Consider the following 17,485-nt stretch of genomic DNA (forward strand, 5'->3'; position numbering starts at 1 on the left):
CCACTCCCTTGGCTCCCCCCGGCAATGGACTCTCCCAGCGGGGCAAGGGGTGGTGCCTCGGCCGCCCCGCCCCGCGCTTGCTCCCAACCGCCGGGGACTGCGTGGTGCGCAGGAGCCGCTGAGGGGCGCCCCTCTGGGCCCGGCCCCGGCCCCGGCCTCTCGCTTGCGGGGAGCACCAGAGCCCGCTCCCGGCCCCTCGCTTGCGGGGAGCACGAGAGCCTGCTCCCGGGCCCGGCCCCTCTGAAGCGGCCTCCAGCAGCGGAATGGAACTGCAGGCGTTCAGCGGCGGTGAGGTACGTACAGCGTTCAGGAAAATACACCCGTGGGAACGGGACAGGCCCCGGAGCGAGGCAGGACGAAGGGATCCGGACGGAACCGTAAAGCAGTGGCAGGAGCAACCTCCGCATCGCCTCAGAAGACATCAGTACGCGTAGCAGCAAGGGCACAGGCGGTGAGGTCCCCCTGTGACCCGCCGAAAGTTGCTCTAAGATGCATTAAAAGCAATAAAAAATAGCATTTCTCTTCTAAGGCTGGGAATCCCCTTATGCCTTCTCATCTCAGGAGCATAAACATACCACTTCTTGGTCTTTCAGCTAAGATCAAGCACAGTGTAATATATATCTATTGTATACAGTGTAATATACGTTTTATATACCTATCAGATTTAGTGTTCTGCCTTCTTTCAAGTTAATTCAGAAAAGCGAAAAATGAAGGAACGCATCCTTCTTTGGCCCTAGCCCTCCCTGACTGCGTCTGCCCACCGCTCTCTACAGACTGCAGCCGACCTGCGTGGCCCCTTGGGGCGCTTGCCTGGGGCCTTGCATTTTCAGAAGAGGACATCTGGACAAGATGCTTGTAGAAGCCTGCGAGCTGGGCCTCTCAGAAAGTCCAGGGGCAGGGGGAAGCAGGTGGTTGAGCATGCACGTACGTCTAGGGTGAGCAGAGAGGCTGCAGGAAAGATAGAAACTGGGCCAGTTTACGGGGAAATCCAGGAGTCCCATGAGCGAAGGAAGCGGTGTGGTATGAGCAAATGGTGTTTCTAAGTGCTGTAGAGATGGGACTACCAAGTATTTATATCAAATATATTGCCAGGCGGCAATAAAGGTAGGGTGTTGGGGATACCGAGGGCCCAGGCACCGGAGAAACCCAGTCAACAGACATAGTTTCTCCTGTCTGCTTGAAGAACTTTTTGAAGAACTTGGTGTAGGTCTTTAGAGAGTGTTGATGCAAATCACGCCCCGTTCTGTAAATGTTACGTTTATGAAATGGAGTAAATTACCTAATGATGGTTTTATTTTATTTTACCCCCTGTATTCACTCAGCAGGACTATGGTGATGCTACATGCCTGTGCCTGAAACTTCTGTACTGACCTATCAACAGTACTGTAGCGTATCTCTTCAGCAACCCAGTCTACTTGTAGCTCATGAGATTTGTCTTCTAGTTGCTACAGCAAGTGTCTCCTCATATTAAGTTCTCGGTCCTTACCTAGCTAAAAGACGGACCTGTACTGTCAGATCACCGTCATAGTCCGCATCTACCTTCCTCTACCACGAAAAGCTTCATAGACCATACTTAGAGAAAGCAGAATTTTCTAAAGATGCACAGTTTAATTCTGTGGATGGGCAGCTGAAATCATTACTTACTTCACCACCTTCTGTTCCAAATTCAGAAGAACTAAATGCATGTTTACATGTTGATGAAACTAACCTCAAAATAACTCCAAATTTCAGCACATTATTCTGTAATTACCAAACCACCAAAATATTCAACTTCACATCTATCTCCACATCTTGGAGAAAGAATGAAAAGTAACATAACAAATATTACTCATAGCGCTAAGGGCGCTACTAAGAGACTTGATGAAATTGTAATGTAAAATAACATGCAAAGTTCTCTAGATAACAAAGTATGTAATAGAGTTACCTAAGTTAAGAACAAAGAGATTGTTAAGTCCTTGCTATCACAGAGAGATCTTGCCAGCACCTATGTTGCTAGTGTTTTGACAATCATGAGGTCATAAAAACACATAGTACTCAAAAACATTTGCACACTTAGATATTTTAAAAGGGAGAGGCCAAGATCAGACAGACCATAAATTATAAAGCTCATAAACACACACCATGTTCCATCATAATTTCTTTTTCTGAAATATCTTCTAAATTCTGTAACATTTATTGAAAATACGTAATTTTAAACTAGCGAGTGCTACTGCGTGACAAGTTATGTTTTACTACTGTCACAAAGTCTTACAATAGATCTGCTGAGATTGTAGCATTACAATATAGCATAAAAGCTAAAAGCAAACATAAAACTGGCTACTAGAGAAATCTAAGTATATTTGCTATTTTTAAAAGGTGAAACTGATGAAGGATTAGTGGTGTTTTAGGGCTCCAGCCACACCCCAAACTTACTTCAGGAAGTTCAGTATGCAAAGCTTGTTGAACATGGTTCTTGCTGTAGTTTTACAATAAATGGCCATTTTCCCATTAAACTGAAGGCATAGTTTATTAACACAAATCATCCATAAACTGCAGTTTATTTGCAGGTGTAGAGACCGATTCTACAATACAGCTCAATAAGTACGGTCACTATGTATCTCTACTAAGTTCAATACACCACGTGTGCTGCACACAGAACAGGGCATGAGTTATGTACCCGTAACAAAGAGCACCGAGAAAACCCTGACGCCAGTTAACAACAAACCGAACTGAGTAAACAACTTGTTGCACAAACCAGGTGTGACTTGAAACGGCATTTCCAAAAGCCTCTCCAAACGATTCTCATGCCAGCGCCATTTCCCAGGCCATCGCTAGCGTAAGCACCAGTACCGGCCGGCCGCCTGGCCTGAGGAGAAGCACGGCTAGGCCCTGGCCTGCAAGGCCCTGAGCCACCATCCACAGGTGACCTCTTCCACCCGCTGCCTGCAGACCCAATAGTCTCTTAAAACGCAGCCCGGGTTTTACTTGCACCTATTTAAGAAGCGATTTACTTCGGGAAGGACAAAACCCGCCCGCCACCCCGGGGCCGGCGGGGCTCACACCAACCCAGCGCCCAGACGGAGGAGGACACAGGCCGGCGCGCGGGCAGGCGCCGCCCTCCCCCGGGGAGAACAGCGCATGCTCCCTGCCCGGCAGCCAATAAGGGCGAGGCCGCTGGCCGTGCCTCGCTCTGGTATCGCCCGGAGCCAATCGGGGCAGCGAGCGCTTTGTGGCGGAAGTCCGGCCTCGGCGGGTGCGCGGCGCTATGGCCGCCGGCTCTGCGGTGGTGCTCGCGCGGGCGCTGGAGGCGCTGGGTGAGGGGCCGCGGTGTGGGGGCAGAGGGGAGCTGAAGGGGAGCCGGGCTCATCCGGCCCCGCAGGGTGGGGTGTGGAGCGGAGGGCTGCGCGGCCGGGGGGCCACTCCGCGGAGCCACCTCACCCAGGGCCCGGGGCGAGCCGTTCCCGGTGGGTCCTGTCAAGGCTTGTGGTGGGCCACAAGCCCACCGGGGGCCTTCCCGGGCTGTCCGCCGGTCGTCTCGGGGTTTCGCCGCCGGGAGGCGGCCTGGATGTAGCAGCGTAGCTTTAGGGAGAGCAGCGGCGCTGTGCTGCCGGTGCCGGAGGGCAGCCCTGGGCACACCCGGCTTCTCGGCAAGCTGGGGGACTTAGTGCGGATACTGCTCCACAGGGTCGGGGGAGTTATTCAGGGCTGTCAAACTGTGCAATTGTTTGCTCCGTCTGGAGCTCTGAGGCCTTACGGAGTCGCTCCTATTAGACTTTACTTGGGATGCTGAGCAGGTTATGTTAACGCAATTCAGGACACACTCCCTTAAAGAAAGCTTTGCTTTTAAGGTAAATGCATGCATGATGACCTAGGAATTCTTCAGAGAGAGATTGGATTTATTACTGTAACGCTTAATGATTTGCTTCTGATCACTACTGCTTGTGTTTTTCAGACGTTAGTGGTGCAGCAGATAAGATTAATTTAATACCTCAGGATTTTTTTGCAGAACTGGTAAGTAGGGCAATAAATGGGATGTGGAAGGGCTTCTGGCACTCTTTGATTCCAGGAAACCTTTTTGTTTACGCTCTTCTGTTTTTTGTCAATTGCAAAGGGAATCTTATGTATGTGGTAGCTTAGATTTACATGACTCATAAAATGGACCAGTCCTGCTAAGAGCAATGGGATTGCTTTAAATTTATGTCTTTATCACAGAAGATTTTTTAAAATGTATTTTTGCCTTTCATCTAAATGAGATATCAAGCTAGCTTGTCTGGAAAACATTCAGCTTGTTTACTGTAGCATGCACTTGAACAGGATGACTGTTCAATTAGTATGAAAATGATGTATTAAGTAGGCATAGCTAATGAGGTAGTAACTAAAAGTCTTGATGGAGTTTATTTGCTTTTCTTGGATTTGATGTGACTTTAAAATCAGTCATTTCAATGACTTCATTCTTCACTCTGCATTTAAAGCATCCTTTTGTTACCCATTTTTGCATTAACAGGTTTTCTTTTTTGTTCAGTAATCTCCAAGTATTCAAACTAGCTTTGTCTTGTATATTAAAATATGCATTAAGAATGTTTTCAAACTTTCTTTACAGTGTGAACAAATAATTCAACATCTGAACCATAAGATCCCAGGTGTAAATACAGCTGAACTGTGTCAGGTAAGTTTGGATACTAGCACTTATAAGCAAGTATATTATCTGTATATGCTGTAAAGGATAGATTCCCTGAGTCCATTTTTTTTGTGTGTGTGTATATACACAAAGAGGTTTTTATTAATGCATAATTTATTATTATTTGTAATTGTTTGAACATTCTGTTTCTAGAGAATTCAGGCATCTGGGATTGAGATTAACCTTGGTGAGCTGGCAAAAATAGCTAACATTATTTCCTTTCTATTTAGGTAAGCACAAAATAATGTACTTTGCCTCATGTCTTTTTTCCCTCCACCCCAACTTCATAGTGGTATTAAAAAGTGACATCAAATATGGGTATAAAATGAACTGATTTGGGAAAAGGGCAAAAGTTTGTAGCTCTCAGTACACAAAAAAGAACTTTTGGGTTTTGTTTATGTTCTTAAAAAATGTGTATTACTTAATATATAGTCTCACTTTTTGTAATAAAAAAAAACGAAGAGAGGAAATTGTTCTAAGATCCTGTCTGCAAGCCTTAGAACTGAGCTTAACTTCCTCTTTCCTCTTTTATTTTCCCAGTAGTTCTAAAGCTTGCAGACAGGATCTTAGAACAAAGTCAGCTAGGCCTTTGCCTGGAATAAGCATGTTCTAAAAAATTCTTGTTTCTTAGAGATTAGAAACCAGCATTTGTGCCCATTTGAAGGGCACACCAGTTTATAATGTTGAACTCTGCCATGATAAAGGTAGAGTTTTTAGGTAGTATTTTCAGCTATTGTTTTGCTGTAAGTTTTTCTATTTTCAGAAAGATAAAATTTTCAAGATCTTGCTTGTTCTTTTAATATCTAGTATCTAAACATTTAATGTAACATTAATATGACTGAAAAAAATATACCAGTGGAAATTTAAAATACTACTTTTTCCTCTATAAAATATAGAGCCTTAAATTATATCAGACCATGCTACTTGGAGGACCAACTGTTTTTCTCTTTTATTAATATCTCTTTAAGAGGAGTGGATCTGCATGAACAAACCTAGGGTGGGAATTTCTTTTTTTACCTGTTTCTATAAAGGAAATCGAGTGGCAATTTCCCTCTAGACTTGCTGCCTTTTCGTTGAGGGTTTATTGCATCATTTGACTCCTGTTAGTACCAATTATATACCATTACCTAGAGGTCCTTCCTTGCCTTTTGGTGATACTTAAATTACCTCTCCTAAATGTTTAATTAAACTGCCTTGTTTCTAAAGTAATAATGTTGTTTAACTGCTCTATGCATACATCTTTCACTGAATTATGCCTTTTTTCAGTTGCAACAGCACTTGGAGGCTGTGATTATTTTTGTTTCAATGTTGTGTTGTGCAAGCCCAGCAAAGCTTGGTCTCTGCATATTAAGACACATTAAAAGTCCAGTCATGTTGGTTTTTTTGCGTGTGGATACAAAAGATGAGTAAAATATTCTGAAAAAAAAATAATCACAGGCTGCCTAATTATTGCAAATTACATAGACACATTAAGCAGAAATAAAAAATTGCCTGTTTGGGGTGAAGTGAGAAATTTTATTAAATTCATGGAGAATGAAATTGATGTGGTGTTCTTTGGATATACTTATAGCACAGCAGCCAGAAACAATCTCTCTACAGAAGAACTCATCACCACCTTGGGCAATGCAGTCAGCGTGCTGCCAAAACATGCAGTTCAGGTTATTCGTCATGTATGGAATGAGCAGGGCAAATCCATTCGTGTGTCAGAAGATGCAAGAAATATGGCCACAGTGGGACAGGTAACTAAATGACAAAGTGCAGTTGAGCTAACTATTAACTTTTCAGAAATGTCAGTGCTTCATTGTGTATGTTGCATAGTCAAGCACATGATGGTATCTTGACTGCCGAAAGCTTTCCTATATATATATATATATATATATATATGTTGCCAAATGTCTACCCAGATAAAGAAGCATATACAATAAAAGTTGTCTAAAAGCTGAACAGTTTTCTAATACTATTGTTTGGATGATAAAGTCACATTTCATACCTTTTTAAAAACTAGTGCTTCATAGTACTATGAGGGACGGAAAGTGGCAGTGAGTGTGGCAGACAATTGTATTAGCTGTTTATGTAAATCTGTTTTAAATGCAATTTGAATTGTTCTTTAGAGTTGATAACACCAGCACTTGATTGTTTTATTCTGTCTCCCTTAAGTTTAAACTTTTTTTTAAAGATACTTTCTGTTGATTTCCAGCATACCTTTTTTTTCCCTTTTTGAAAAAATAACACAGAGTGTATTTGTATTTTAAGATCTTTTTTCCTACAACAGTTTAAAAGAGTACAGAATTAGGGAAAAAAAAATCTTTGTCTGAGGCTTGATAGTAAGCTTCTAAAGGCTCTCTTCACTTCTTTATTCAACCGTTCTGTCTATCATAAAAGGCAGAAAATGCTAACTTACCTGTAATTACTTTGATTTATCTAAAATACAGTTAGGAAATGCCTTAATTTTTTTCCCATTATTACTATTATAAAATTTTTGCGCACTGTCTGAGGTTTTTATCATGTTTCCACTTGATTTAGAAACTTGTAAAAAAACCATGACAAAAGCACAAATGGTATAGAAGCCAGGTGAACTCTGTGGCTCAAGCTCCTCCTACTAGAACCTTAAACAGATTGTACTTGACTATTGACAGTACTTGAATAAGGAAAACAGTTTAAGTGAAGTAACTTATTAAATTGCTTATTTTTTCACTGTTGAAAGGAAGGGCAGATGATTTTGTTTTCACAATAATATCTGCATGTGTATGTTTGTTTCCCATTTGGATATGAGCTCTAGATGTCCTATATTGTCTGTAAAACATCCATCCAGCAGAATAGCAATGGTAGGCTAGATCTTTTTCTTTAACACTGTTTCCAATGATTTTCTTCTTCATAGTTTGTAGATATTAAATGGAAACTGGGAGTTGCGATGAGCTCTGACACCTGCAGGTCTCTGAAGTATCCTTATGTTACAGTGACGCTAAAAGTGGCAGACCCTTCAGGACAAATAACAGACAAATCTTTTGAAATGACGATCCCACAGTTCAAGGTCTGTAATCAGTGTTACTTGATTCAGTCTCTTAAAAAAAACAACAGTGACGTTGTGAAGGAGCAACTGTATACCTTGATACATATGTTTGTGTTGCTTATTTACTAATACAGTCATTCAAAGATGAAGCATTAAATATTTATTTAAAACACTGAAGCTAAATACTTATTTCATAGCGTTTAGTTCTATCCAAAAATGTTAATTTAGCAGTAATTAATCTGTTCTCGTACAAATAAGCTAACAACTGAAGGCGTAAAGACTTTTGGATCTTTCTTGTCAGCTGTCACTCTGCCTTATTAAAAAAGGATGGAATATTCTAGATCTAGGGAACTGTTCCCCAGCCTCAAAATTTAAAACTTGGGTTAAGCCTAACATTTGCTAATGATCAGGAATGGAGATCAGTCTGCTTTGTCACCACTGGCTCTTAATTGCTATGCCTTCATCTAGGAACTTAGGTGACTGTTTAATTTTGCATAAATGTGGCACTTCCGTTGTCATTCTGTTTGAAGAGCGAATATATCACTTGGAATATCGTACAAGCTTACAAATAAATCCTTGAAGTTGGACTGGCAGGAATTTGAGAAGGATATTCTGAATTCTTAGGTGTTGTGAAATGTTGTATTCGTTCTGGTTGAAACCTATTTAATAGTTTGCTGTTCAGCTACTGTAAGAAATGGATGCTATACTTGAGAAGCCTGGATTATTTCAGCTGGGAATAGAAACATTTGCGTGAGAAGGCTTTTTGGTGGTTTTTTTTTGTTGTGGTGTGAGAGCTACTTTGTATTTTTCTTTCATAGCATCTTCTCCTATGAATAGGCAAACCCATGCAAATAAGGCATCATCTGTGTACATTTAATAGTGAATGTGCCCAAATGCCAACCAGCCCACAAAAAGAAAAGCAGAAACTTTCAGTTCAAGCTGCAAATTGTAATTGGAAGAACGAGGGAATGTGGGAAACATGGATTGTGATTTTTGTCTAACATGCTAGTTTGAACTACAGTTTCAGCTTTTCTTCAAGGAACTGAAATTTATCTTAACTCTTGCTTTTTAGAACTTCTTCAGACAGTTCAAAGAAATGGCGGCTGTTCTTGAAACAGTTTGAAGAGAACTCTTTTATTTACACTGAAATTTCGGACAGACTTGGATCAAGTGAACTTTCCGTTCTGCACAGGGAACAGAGTGCCATTGTTCAGCACGGTATGTATCCTTGTCTTTTAGACAGGTATTTGTCAGCATCATCCTTGTACTGCTGTGAAGATTTCTTCGCTTTTGAATACTTGAAGCCATCTCTGCAGTGTTTGTGAAAATGCGTTCAGCTTTGTTCATCCTGGTAGCGAAAGATCAGGATGTGTATGGGGAAGCATCACTGTAGACTTTCTAATATCCAAGAGGAGGAAACTACATGTAAGAAACTACACATTTAACTCTGGAGTGCGGAAAGACACCTGAAAATGTTGACTGAGAAGATACTGAGAGAAGTGTGAATTCCGTGTTAACACTTTTGTATGTAAAATTGAGATGTGCTTAGACTCAACAATAATATTAAGTATAAAGAGTGTATGAAGTTACACATAACAAGTGTACAGTTATTCTTGAAGAATAGCAATGTTAAGTAGTTAGTTGCAGGTATTTGCAGACCTGGCTTCCAGTCGTCTTTTAATAACTGGAGAATGTACTTGTCCTAACAGCTTGTTTATTTCAAATACTTATTTCCCACTACCTAGGCTTATAAAAACTGAGTTAATGCATTAAGCTTTTCTGGAGACCCAAAATTTATTCTCTGAAATGAATCCCAGAGGCTAATTTTAAATAAAGGTAGAAAGGTGAATTTAATTCAAAAGCATTTTAATATATTTTTGCCTTTGCATTTAATCCAACTCTAATCTGTGGCACTCTGCTTGATGTTTTGATCAGCAGTCTGCTTTCTAATTAAATTAGAATATTGTTGTACTTGCCTCACTCCAAGCTCTAAACTAGAAGAGTCAAGAGGAAACTTGAAAATTCAGGCTGGAGTGTTAGCCAAGCACATCAGAGAAAGGACCACACTAAAAGTCAGCAAGATTTCTTTGTTTGTTGTATTGTGTGGCAGGAGTCCGCTGGACTGCGTTGCGCGCACTCACTCTCAGAGAATGTCCTAACCAGCAAAATTTTGACTTTGAATCTGAAGAATGGGGGCATTTCCAAAGGGAGAGTGATAAATCCAATGTGCTTGCATGCTCTCTTTCTTTTTTTTTTCGCTTGTTTTGTTTTTTCTTGAGTTTTCCATAAACAAAACACAAACTGCAAATATATTGGGGTATAATAAAAACAATACTGTTCATTTGAGGATGTGCTGGTGGTGTAGTAGAGTGAGAAAATCTGAAGAGAGACAATTCATACTGATAAGCAGACTGAAGTTTATGCTGCAACTTCAGAATGGTAGAGACTGAGAGCCAGTTTTGCTGGGACAGATCCTCGAGTGATTTCAGGCCCCCTTAAGTGAGAACATCTATCTTTCTAACCCATTTACATTTTGTTACTAACTTCTTTAGAAGCTGGCTGAAAGTCATTGATACAGGTTACACCTGCCTTTTTTGTGTCATGAAAATAAACTGCAGCACACTGTGCGTGCTGCATACTGCAATCCTTTCAATAGAGAGATACACCCCCACTATTTGGGCATTATGCATGGTGCATAAAAACAGTTGGAGTTGCTCAGAAGCCCAAATAAATGAAACAGTGTTGGCTTTAACAAAAGACAGTAAAAGTTTTGGGCCTTGGCCATTGATCTGGATGGTACGTACTTTGTGCTGCTGAAGTCCAAGGTGTTTGCTTTGTGGCTGGGGAAAGCAGATGCTCTTTTCTGGGACCCTTTCAGTGTCACAAAATGGTCTCAGGAACAGACTTCCAGTTTGCCTTTTCCCTTGTCTGTCTGCAAGGGCTCGGGGCTGAACATAGTGCAAAAAATCCTCTCTGTGTGTGGAAAAGTGATGTAAGCAGCTGATTTTTCTTTAATTTTTTTTTTTTAATTTGCAGAAGTTGGAGTGTAAGGCTGCTATAACTGGGAAACATTGTCATGCTTTGGCCTAGTGAATTAATTGGTTTACATTTATGCAAGAGTTCCAGAAAAAGAATACTTTTTTTAGTAAAGCTGGAGCCTTACAAATACTTCCCATTTGTTCTAATGCACTTAAGTTCTTCATATAGCTGGAAAGATTTGTGCCTTCATTGGAACTGAATGGAAAAGAAGATTTAATTAATCATGTCTTAACTTCTAGAAACAACAATTTAGTAGATGCTGGAAGGTAATGAGGAAACTTTCAGTTACCATTTTTCTTGGTCCATCACCAAAAGGAGAAAGTTGGCAGCCTTTGAAAAGTCTAACTTAGATTTTTTTTTTTTTTTTGTCAAGTCAAATATTCTAGAAATATTAATGAATACTTTTGAAATGTCCCTGAACTTCAGCATGTTGTAACTCTGGCTGGAAGATGCCTGGACATGTGTGCTATACCAGTTTATTGTCTGAGAATTTTTAGAGGTGTTTATGGACATGTAGGAGATGTGATTAAAAATTGGCTATGTACTCAAACTTCTGAGATTTGTCCTGATTGCTATCAGTAGGAATTCCTATACTGAGTAATGGAAGAATTAAGTACTTTATTAAAAAAAAAAAACAAACTACAAACCTAACACTTTGCAGGGTAGCAATAGTAACATGTTCAAACAAGCTGTTGAATTGTTTGTCTATGTATGCAGAAACCAGATCTTTTCAAAGAGAATGAGAAGTCTCTGCGTGTTCCTAATTCTACTACTTTATTGATATGAAATTGTGTAACATGAGTATTTTTGTAAGTCCACAAACAGTCATTAAACATATAGGTAACAAAGAGAAAGATGGTCTGTATTTTGTTTTAAGCTTACTGCATGAAAGTCTGTCTCATAAATACTATAATGGGTAAAGTTCAGGACTAGACTAGACTAAACTTCTTTCCTTATTAAATTAGGATGAAGTTCAGACATACGCAGTCTTTCTCTGTGATGGGGTACCAAGGAGCTGAGGGATAACTGCAGGCTGCAAGGAACATTTGTATCAATTACTTACAGCTTGCAGGCTGCAAGGAATATTTGTATCAATTACTTACAGCTAGACAAAATGTTGTATTGAACCAGAAAAAGACAGAGGACATATGAGATTAATGAAATTTTGCAGGAAACTGCATTCAAGTGGTTTTCTTTCCTCAACTGTATTTAGGAGACAAGTAAACAATTCTTTTCAACATTTGCCTGAAACAGAGCAAGAAGAAGGAAGATGGCGGGGAAAAAAGGGTCTTACACAGTAACCAAACCCAAGAGAGGGAATAATGAAGGAATCTCCCGGCAATGACTGTCCCTCATTTTCATCACTTTTTTTTTTTTTTTGCATTAGTTTCAAACACACCATCCCACTTGCAGAAAGCTATTTTGTAGAAAAATGGAGAAAGGCCCACAGAAAGAGTGCACAAATGGCTGTAGTCATGTCTGTGCACTAGTGTTTTATATACTTAGCTTCTGCACACTTTGGCCTAGTCATAGCCGAAGTAAAAGCGTGTCTCTCTTCCTGCTTCCACAAAACTGCCTTTCTTTAACCATACTTTAAAAGTATGTAACCTTGCTGTTCACTGTGAGCCCATCCCCCTTTATTTTTTACCTCCCGTTTTCAAGCCTTTGCACTCTATTTAAACACCTGAAGATACATTAGCTTGAACCAATTAAAAACAAAGGTAGAGAGATGATAAATCGGGGGAGAGAAAGAATGGATGTTGTTTCTTCTTCCTGCTTGCCCTGTTCCCTATTGTATTTGAATGTTTTATTGCCCTCTTAACTGTGGGTGTAATGAAAGGGTAATTTCCACTCCTTTGCGGAGGCATGCAGCCGCCTTCTGTTTAGCCCTTGCGGGTACTAGAATAACACACAAAAGTGCCTGAGTCATTTAATCTACCTGCAGCAAAAAATGCCCCAACTCTGAAGAATCTTTGCAACAAGGGGAGGGACTTAAAATTCAGCAGCCCCTATCCTATCCAGTACCCTGTGGTTGATCATGGTAGTGCTCATTTCCCAGACAGATTTTTAGTAAAATGTTATATGACTGTTGGTTGGGCTGCTTGCTTTCAGGGCATTCACTCGATTAGGAAGGTGGATCTGTGCATGTCAGTACATGACATAACGAGTACCTCGACCTGGGTTGAGCTTGCGTGGTATGCTGCTACAGTCCTCCCTTCCGGAGGCTCGGTCACCTCATAAACAACTGGATTTGCTTGTCGCTGTGCAATTTTGGCCAAACGTTCCCTTTATTTTTGCTTCTACCGTCCAGCACTGTCCATACATACTCATCCCGTTCCACTCTTGGTGCTTGAGCGCATGAGGAAGCGTGCGTGTTAGAGGGATGATGCTCAGCACTCCTCATACCCAGTCCTGGATGCTTTGAAAGACTTCCAGGCTCTTGTTTCCAAGGCTTTTATGAGGAAGGCTGGAGAAATGACCTGCCATTTGAACTGAGTTACTGGGATATGTCTGTTAATTTTTTATGACTTTGTGTCGTTGAGAAAGTAGGGAAGCTGAGATTGCTGATCTTCTCCATGAAGGCTAATTTTAGTGTTTCTGGGTTTCCTCTTCCCTGTACTGCATTTTCCTCCTATGGCTAATTACGGTCTAGCTGCCCTAACTCGAGAACCTTTTCTGTTCAATATGTGTAGGTGCCACAGTTCCCAAATACTCTGTTAGTGTTTACATTGCAAATATTGTTATATTTATAAATTGGAAATTTCAGTGTCAATTTTGTATTTCACATACTGAGCTTTGGAACAGTAAGTTTTAATATGCATATTAAAAAAAGAAGGAAAATTCTATTATTTCATACAATAAATTTCTGTGCTATATAGTATTTTAAGAGGAATTTGTCATAGCATCGGTCACCAGGTGGCACTGCTACATATAGTCTTGATACATGGTAATCCTTTGAGAGCATGACTGACAATGGGATAAGGACTTCTGTTTTTTTCCCCTGTGTGGCTTATATCTGTCACACTTATTCATGTCACCATAACTTCCATGGTGACTAATGTACTACTTACATTGTAGGGAAATACTCTAACTTCTGTGTTAATTATTAAAAAGATGAGCATAAAGACTTCCAGTGACATAAACAACATTCAGCATTTTAATGATAACTGAATATATACCATACATTGTATATTTGCAGTAGCTTAAAACGGTAATGTAATATTCTAACATTTCTGCATTGTGACTTGCTCTTTAAATAGTATCATGTTGCATTTCTATTGGGGCCTATTCTCATTTTACATATTTTTCCCTGTTTATACATCTCAAAAAGATTTTTCTAGATCTGTATCTTGTTCATAGAACAAGCATTTGCATTTCTCTGTCCAAGGTTTTCACGCAGTTTAACCACTCTAAAATCCTTCTTCCGTATTTTGTTAAGCGGCCTAGTTTTCAGTGTCTTTATGCCACCCTTACGAATACACTTCTCTGCCAGTGAAAGTGGCCTTGTTGCTCAATTCCCCTGTGAATTACCTCTGAATCTGAAAAATAAATGTTCCGATGTTCTTGCTGCTACTGAAGCTGCAAAGAATTTTTCTGTTCCCCATTAACGGGGCCAGAATGTCATCACAACTGTGTCTTAGGCAGGTTACGGGTGTTTTTTAAAAAAATATTCATCTCGGAGCGTGGCCAAATTAAAGCAAGAGGCTTCCTTCCCAGTGGTGCTTCTGAAGTGGCAAGTACTGGATGCTGCAACCACGCACGAAGCTTGAGCGGGGTGTTAAAGTTTACATTTAAAATGCGTAGAGGAATGTAAGTGCGTGTCTCGCATGAATCACTGGTGTGCTCTGCAATGCTGCTTCTCGCAGTTGGGAATGTGGGAAGACGGGAGTTGCTCAGCAGTCGACAGAGTCAAGACAACAGATGTCGATTTACCTAGGAGAGAGTCAAGGACGATGAGAAAGAGGATTAAGGAGTTCCCATCTGTTCTTTTTTCTTTTTTTTTCGGCAGCTACGCTGGCACCATTCTTGGTATTGTGTTGGGACTACAAGTGCCCTGTTGTTCATGGTAAGCTGTACCTTCTCTTACCAGACATACAGTACTGAGTTGTGAAGTTGCAGTAACATTTTTAATAGCGATACACTGTTGAAGTCTTAACGGTATTTGCGTTTTCCTCTTGAAGAGATATAATTTGTGAACTTTGAAGTACTCTTGCCTTCCAAAGCACCTCTATTCCTTATTATTTCTGCACTCTACTACAGATCTGCTAACCTCTCTAGCCTGAAGTTCATCCTTTGGAGTAACATATTTGTGGAATAATATCAAGATGTTCCTTTTAGCTTTGACAATGACAAGAAATCCTGTCTTAGTTTCCATTTCTGGAGAGTTGGAGGGGACCAGGATCCCCTCCAAATCACAAAATCAGGTAGAGGTAGTGGGCACTGCCAGGGACAGAATTAGACTCCAGCAGCTGCAGTACTCTCTTCTTCCTCATTCTTTTCTCTTCTTTGTACGATATTGCAGTGGTCAGGGAACAGTAGGGAAGTAAATGTCTCCTTTATATAAAAGCAGAAATAATTGGGAATGTGGAAGTTCTTGTTGCAGAAGTTGCTCTATGTCCTGTAATAACTAGCTTTGCAACTGGCCTGAGCTGCTAACAGCCACCAAACTCCGTATTATCTCAACAACAGGGATTTTAGTAAGCTGATCTGATACACTTTTTTGGGGGAGAAACCTTAAAAAAAAAATGTAAAAAAAATTGCAAATGTTCTCACCTGGGAAGATGCTATGATCACACATGAGCACACAGGACTCGAGATTAAAACTTAATTTTAAACAAACAGCATTTTTGTTCTTCACTGGATTCAAAGTCTGCTGTGCCAGCAAGTTTCATGGGATGACTGTTACATGAAAAAATGACAAAAATAAGAATCTGTTCCACAATCAAATGCTTCTTTGAAGAGAAATATAATAATTCAATGCATTGTCTCTCTTAATCAGTGCTACATTAAATTGAATAATGATACACTGAACACAGACATAAAATGTGGTGGGTCGCCTTAAATCCTAGATATGTTTATGAAATTTCTAGCTAGGGATTATTCTCTTACGAAGTTTGCTCATTCCAGTTCCCCTAAATCTGTTTTGGAGTGGTTCTTATTGGCAGAACAAATTATAATCTGTCATTACAATCAAAAAAGATTAGTGCCATTTGAGAACCCCGTATCAGATTAATTTTTATCATTTTTGTTGTGTACAAATTGCAGTGAGTGTCTCCTGCTACTGACGTGACTCTGCAAGACCGGTATGTCTTACTCAAATCTTTGCCATTACATTTTAAACTAGAATAACCGGTATCCATCCTACAAAATACACAATTTTCATTATTTCTAGTGATGTTTTTACACACTTAATAGAGGAGGCACCAGAGTTTCTCTAGCAGCTAAAGTTTAAAGCCTTGGTAATAGGCCCAGTCTACTGAACTTACTTTCTAATACTTCAATTATATTTCCAAAAGTTAATTCATTAGAGTCTTCTAATAAGACTGGGTAGTTTAAATCAATAAAACGTTTTCTAAAGTAAAAATGTCTGTATCTCAGATCTTACTAAAAGGTCATCTAAGAGTAAAATAAAATTTGACTAGATAAAAATAATGCAAATATGGTAGCGGACCTTCAAATCCCAGAGAGTTAAGTGACAGCATTCTTAGAAAAGCAATAGGGTGAGAAGCAATTCCAGCTACAGGGCATATTACTGAAATAAAGTACTCTGGTCCAAGGTGGTTGCAGTTATGCAAAACTATGGGATTGTAACGTCAAGTCTACAGCTCCTCTATTAACTTAATATTTTTTCCGCAATTAAAATTGTGGCTAGAAAGCTTAAGGGGATGGATAATTACTAGCAATTAACAGTCTGATCATGTGAGATGCTGAGGTCTCTCCACTCCTGAAGAAATTACTGAGAACTGTGGTTGCTTACCACTTCGCAGGTTTAAATCCTTCAACGCTGAAGATGTACTGATGATCCAGATATGATACATGAAATGGCTGCTGTGGTGCCATGTGCAGAAACAGTATACGTTATCAAGGTATTGTCTTAATGAACAAAACATACTTGCTGTCATAAACAGAAGGAAAATATACTTATCCATTTTATTTGGAAAAATAATCTTTAGATGTAGTGCTCCACTGACAAGCATATTGAATCCAAACTGTTCAGAGGCATTTAGTTACGTTTAGTTAAATATATCCGTGTTTGGTCACTTCAATAGTATACCTTATTTTGAAAGATTTTGCATCTAATGTCTATTTAGCTAACAGAAATCAATGGCAGGTTATCAACAATTCAAAAAAGTCTGACTGGGTATGTGGTTGGTTTTATTTGACCAACTGAACATGTATTTGCAGCACATCATATGGCAATTATTGAGCGTAGTACTTTATGTACTTTAGATCTTCCAATATAGTTTTTACTTTGAATTTTACAATTTGTTTCAAGAAGCTTGGCCAATAAAAATAATAAAAAAAGGAATTTAAAAAGAATTTGTGGCTTCTTGTCAGAGGCTTTGTCTGTCATGTCTCTGCATGGGTGCTGCATTTACACATCTTTCCGTTTGGGATGACTTGGAGAGAAACTGCTCTTTCATCAAGGACAGACAGGTATTTTCAAAGCTCTGTGGATAAGGGCTATGGAAAGTTGCTTCCCTCTCTATCCCAAAGTTTCTGATTCCCATTAACAGAGCTATAAGGATTATATAGTTTAGGCTAATTCCTAACTATAT

The 17,485-nt window shown here is 39.9% G+C and overlaps 1 protein-coding gene across 5 annotated transcripts; it reads left to right on the plus strand.

Annotated features, from left to right (window-relative positions):
- The first annotated feature begins 36 nt into the window (after nucleotides 1-36).
- COMMD6 (COMM domain containing 6) lies at nucleotides 37-17,207 on the plus strand. Of its 5 annotated transcripts, XR_012671248.1 has the most exons (10): nucleotides 3,192-3,293; nucleotides 3,932-3,990; nucleotides 4,580-4,645; nucleotides 4,811-4,887; nucleotides 6,228-6,396; nucleotides 7,536-7,688; nucleotides 8,740-8,885; nucleotides 14,716-14,772; nucleotides 15,972-16,009; nucleotides 16,694-17,207. XR_012671248.1 is itself a non-coding variant. In XM_075138970.1 (7 exons), the coding sequence occupies exons 5-7, from the start codon at nucleotides 6,379-6,381 to the stop codon at nucleotides 8,788-8,790; spliced, it is 222 nt and encodes a 73-aa protein (XP_074995071.1). In that variant the 5' UTR covers nucleotides 37-293; nucleotides 3,932-3,990; nucleotides 4,580-4,645; nucleotides 4,811-4,887; nucleotides 6,228-6,378; the 3' UTR covers nucleotides 8,791-11,345. The 5 variants fall into 5 exon arrangements, 4 of the variants coding, with proteins under 4 accessions (XP_074995071.1, XP_074995059.1, XP_074995092.1 ...); XM_075138970.1 differs by lacking the exons at nucleotides 3,192-3,293; nucleotides 14,716-14,772; nucleotides 15,972-16,009; nucleotides 16,694-17,207 and adding an exon at nucleotides 37-293 and having other exon boundaries at nucleotides 8,740-11,345; XM_075138958.1 differs by lacking the exons at nucleotides 14,716-14,772; nucleotides 15,972-16,009; nucleotides 16,694-17,207 and having other exon boundaries at nucleotides 8,740-11,345.
- The last annotated feature ends 278 nt before the right edge of the window (nucleotides 17,208-17,485 follow it).

The sequence above is a fragment of the Calonectris borealis genome, chromosome 1 (assembly GCF_964195595.1).
Source record: "Calonectris borealis chromosome 1, bCalBor7.hap1.2, whole genome shotgun sequence".
Lineage (NCBI taxonomy): Eukaryota > Metazoa > Chordata > Aves > Procellariiformes > Procellariidae > Calonectris > Calonectris borealis.

Coding starts and splice junctions, on each gene's coding strand:
- COMMD6 (XM_075138958.1), top strand. CDS start 3,245: ATGGCCGCCGGCTCTGCGGTGGTGCTCGCGCGGGCGCTGGAGGCGCTG. Junction 3,294..3,931: donor GCGGGCGCTGGAGGCGCTGG/GTGAGGGGCCGC, acceptor TGTGTTTTTCAG/ACGTTAGTGGTGCAGCAGAT. Junction 3,991..4,579: donor AGGATTTTTTTGCAGAACTG/GTAAGTAGGGCA, acceptor CTTTCTTTACAG/TGTGAACAAATAATTCAACA.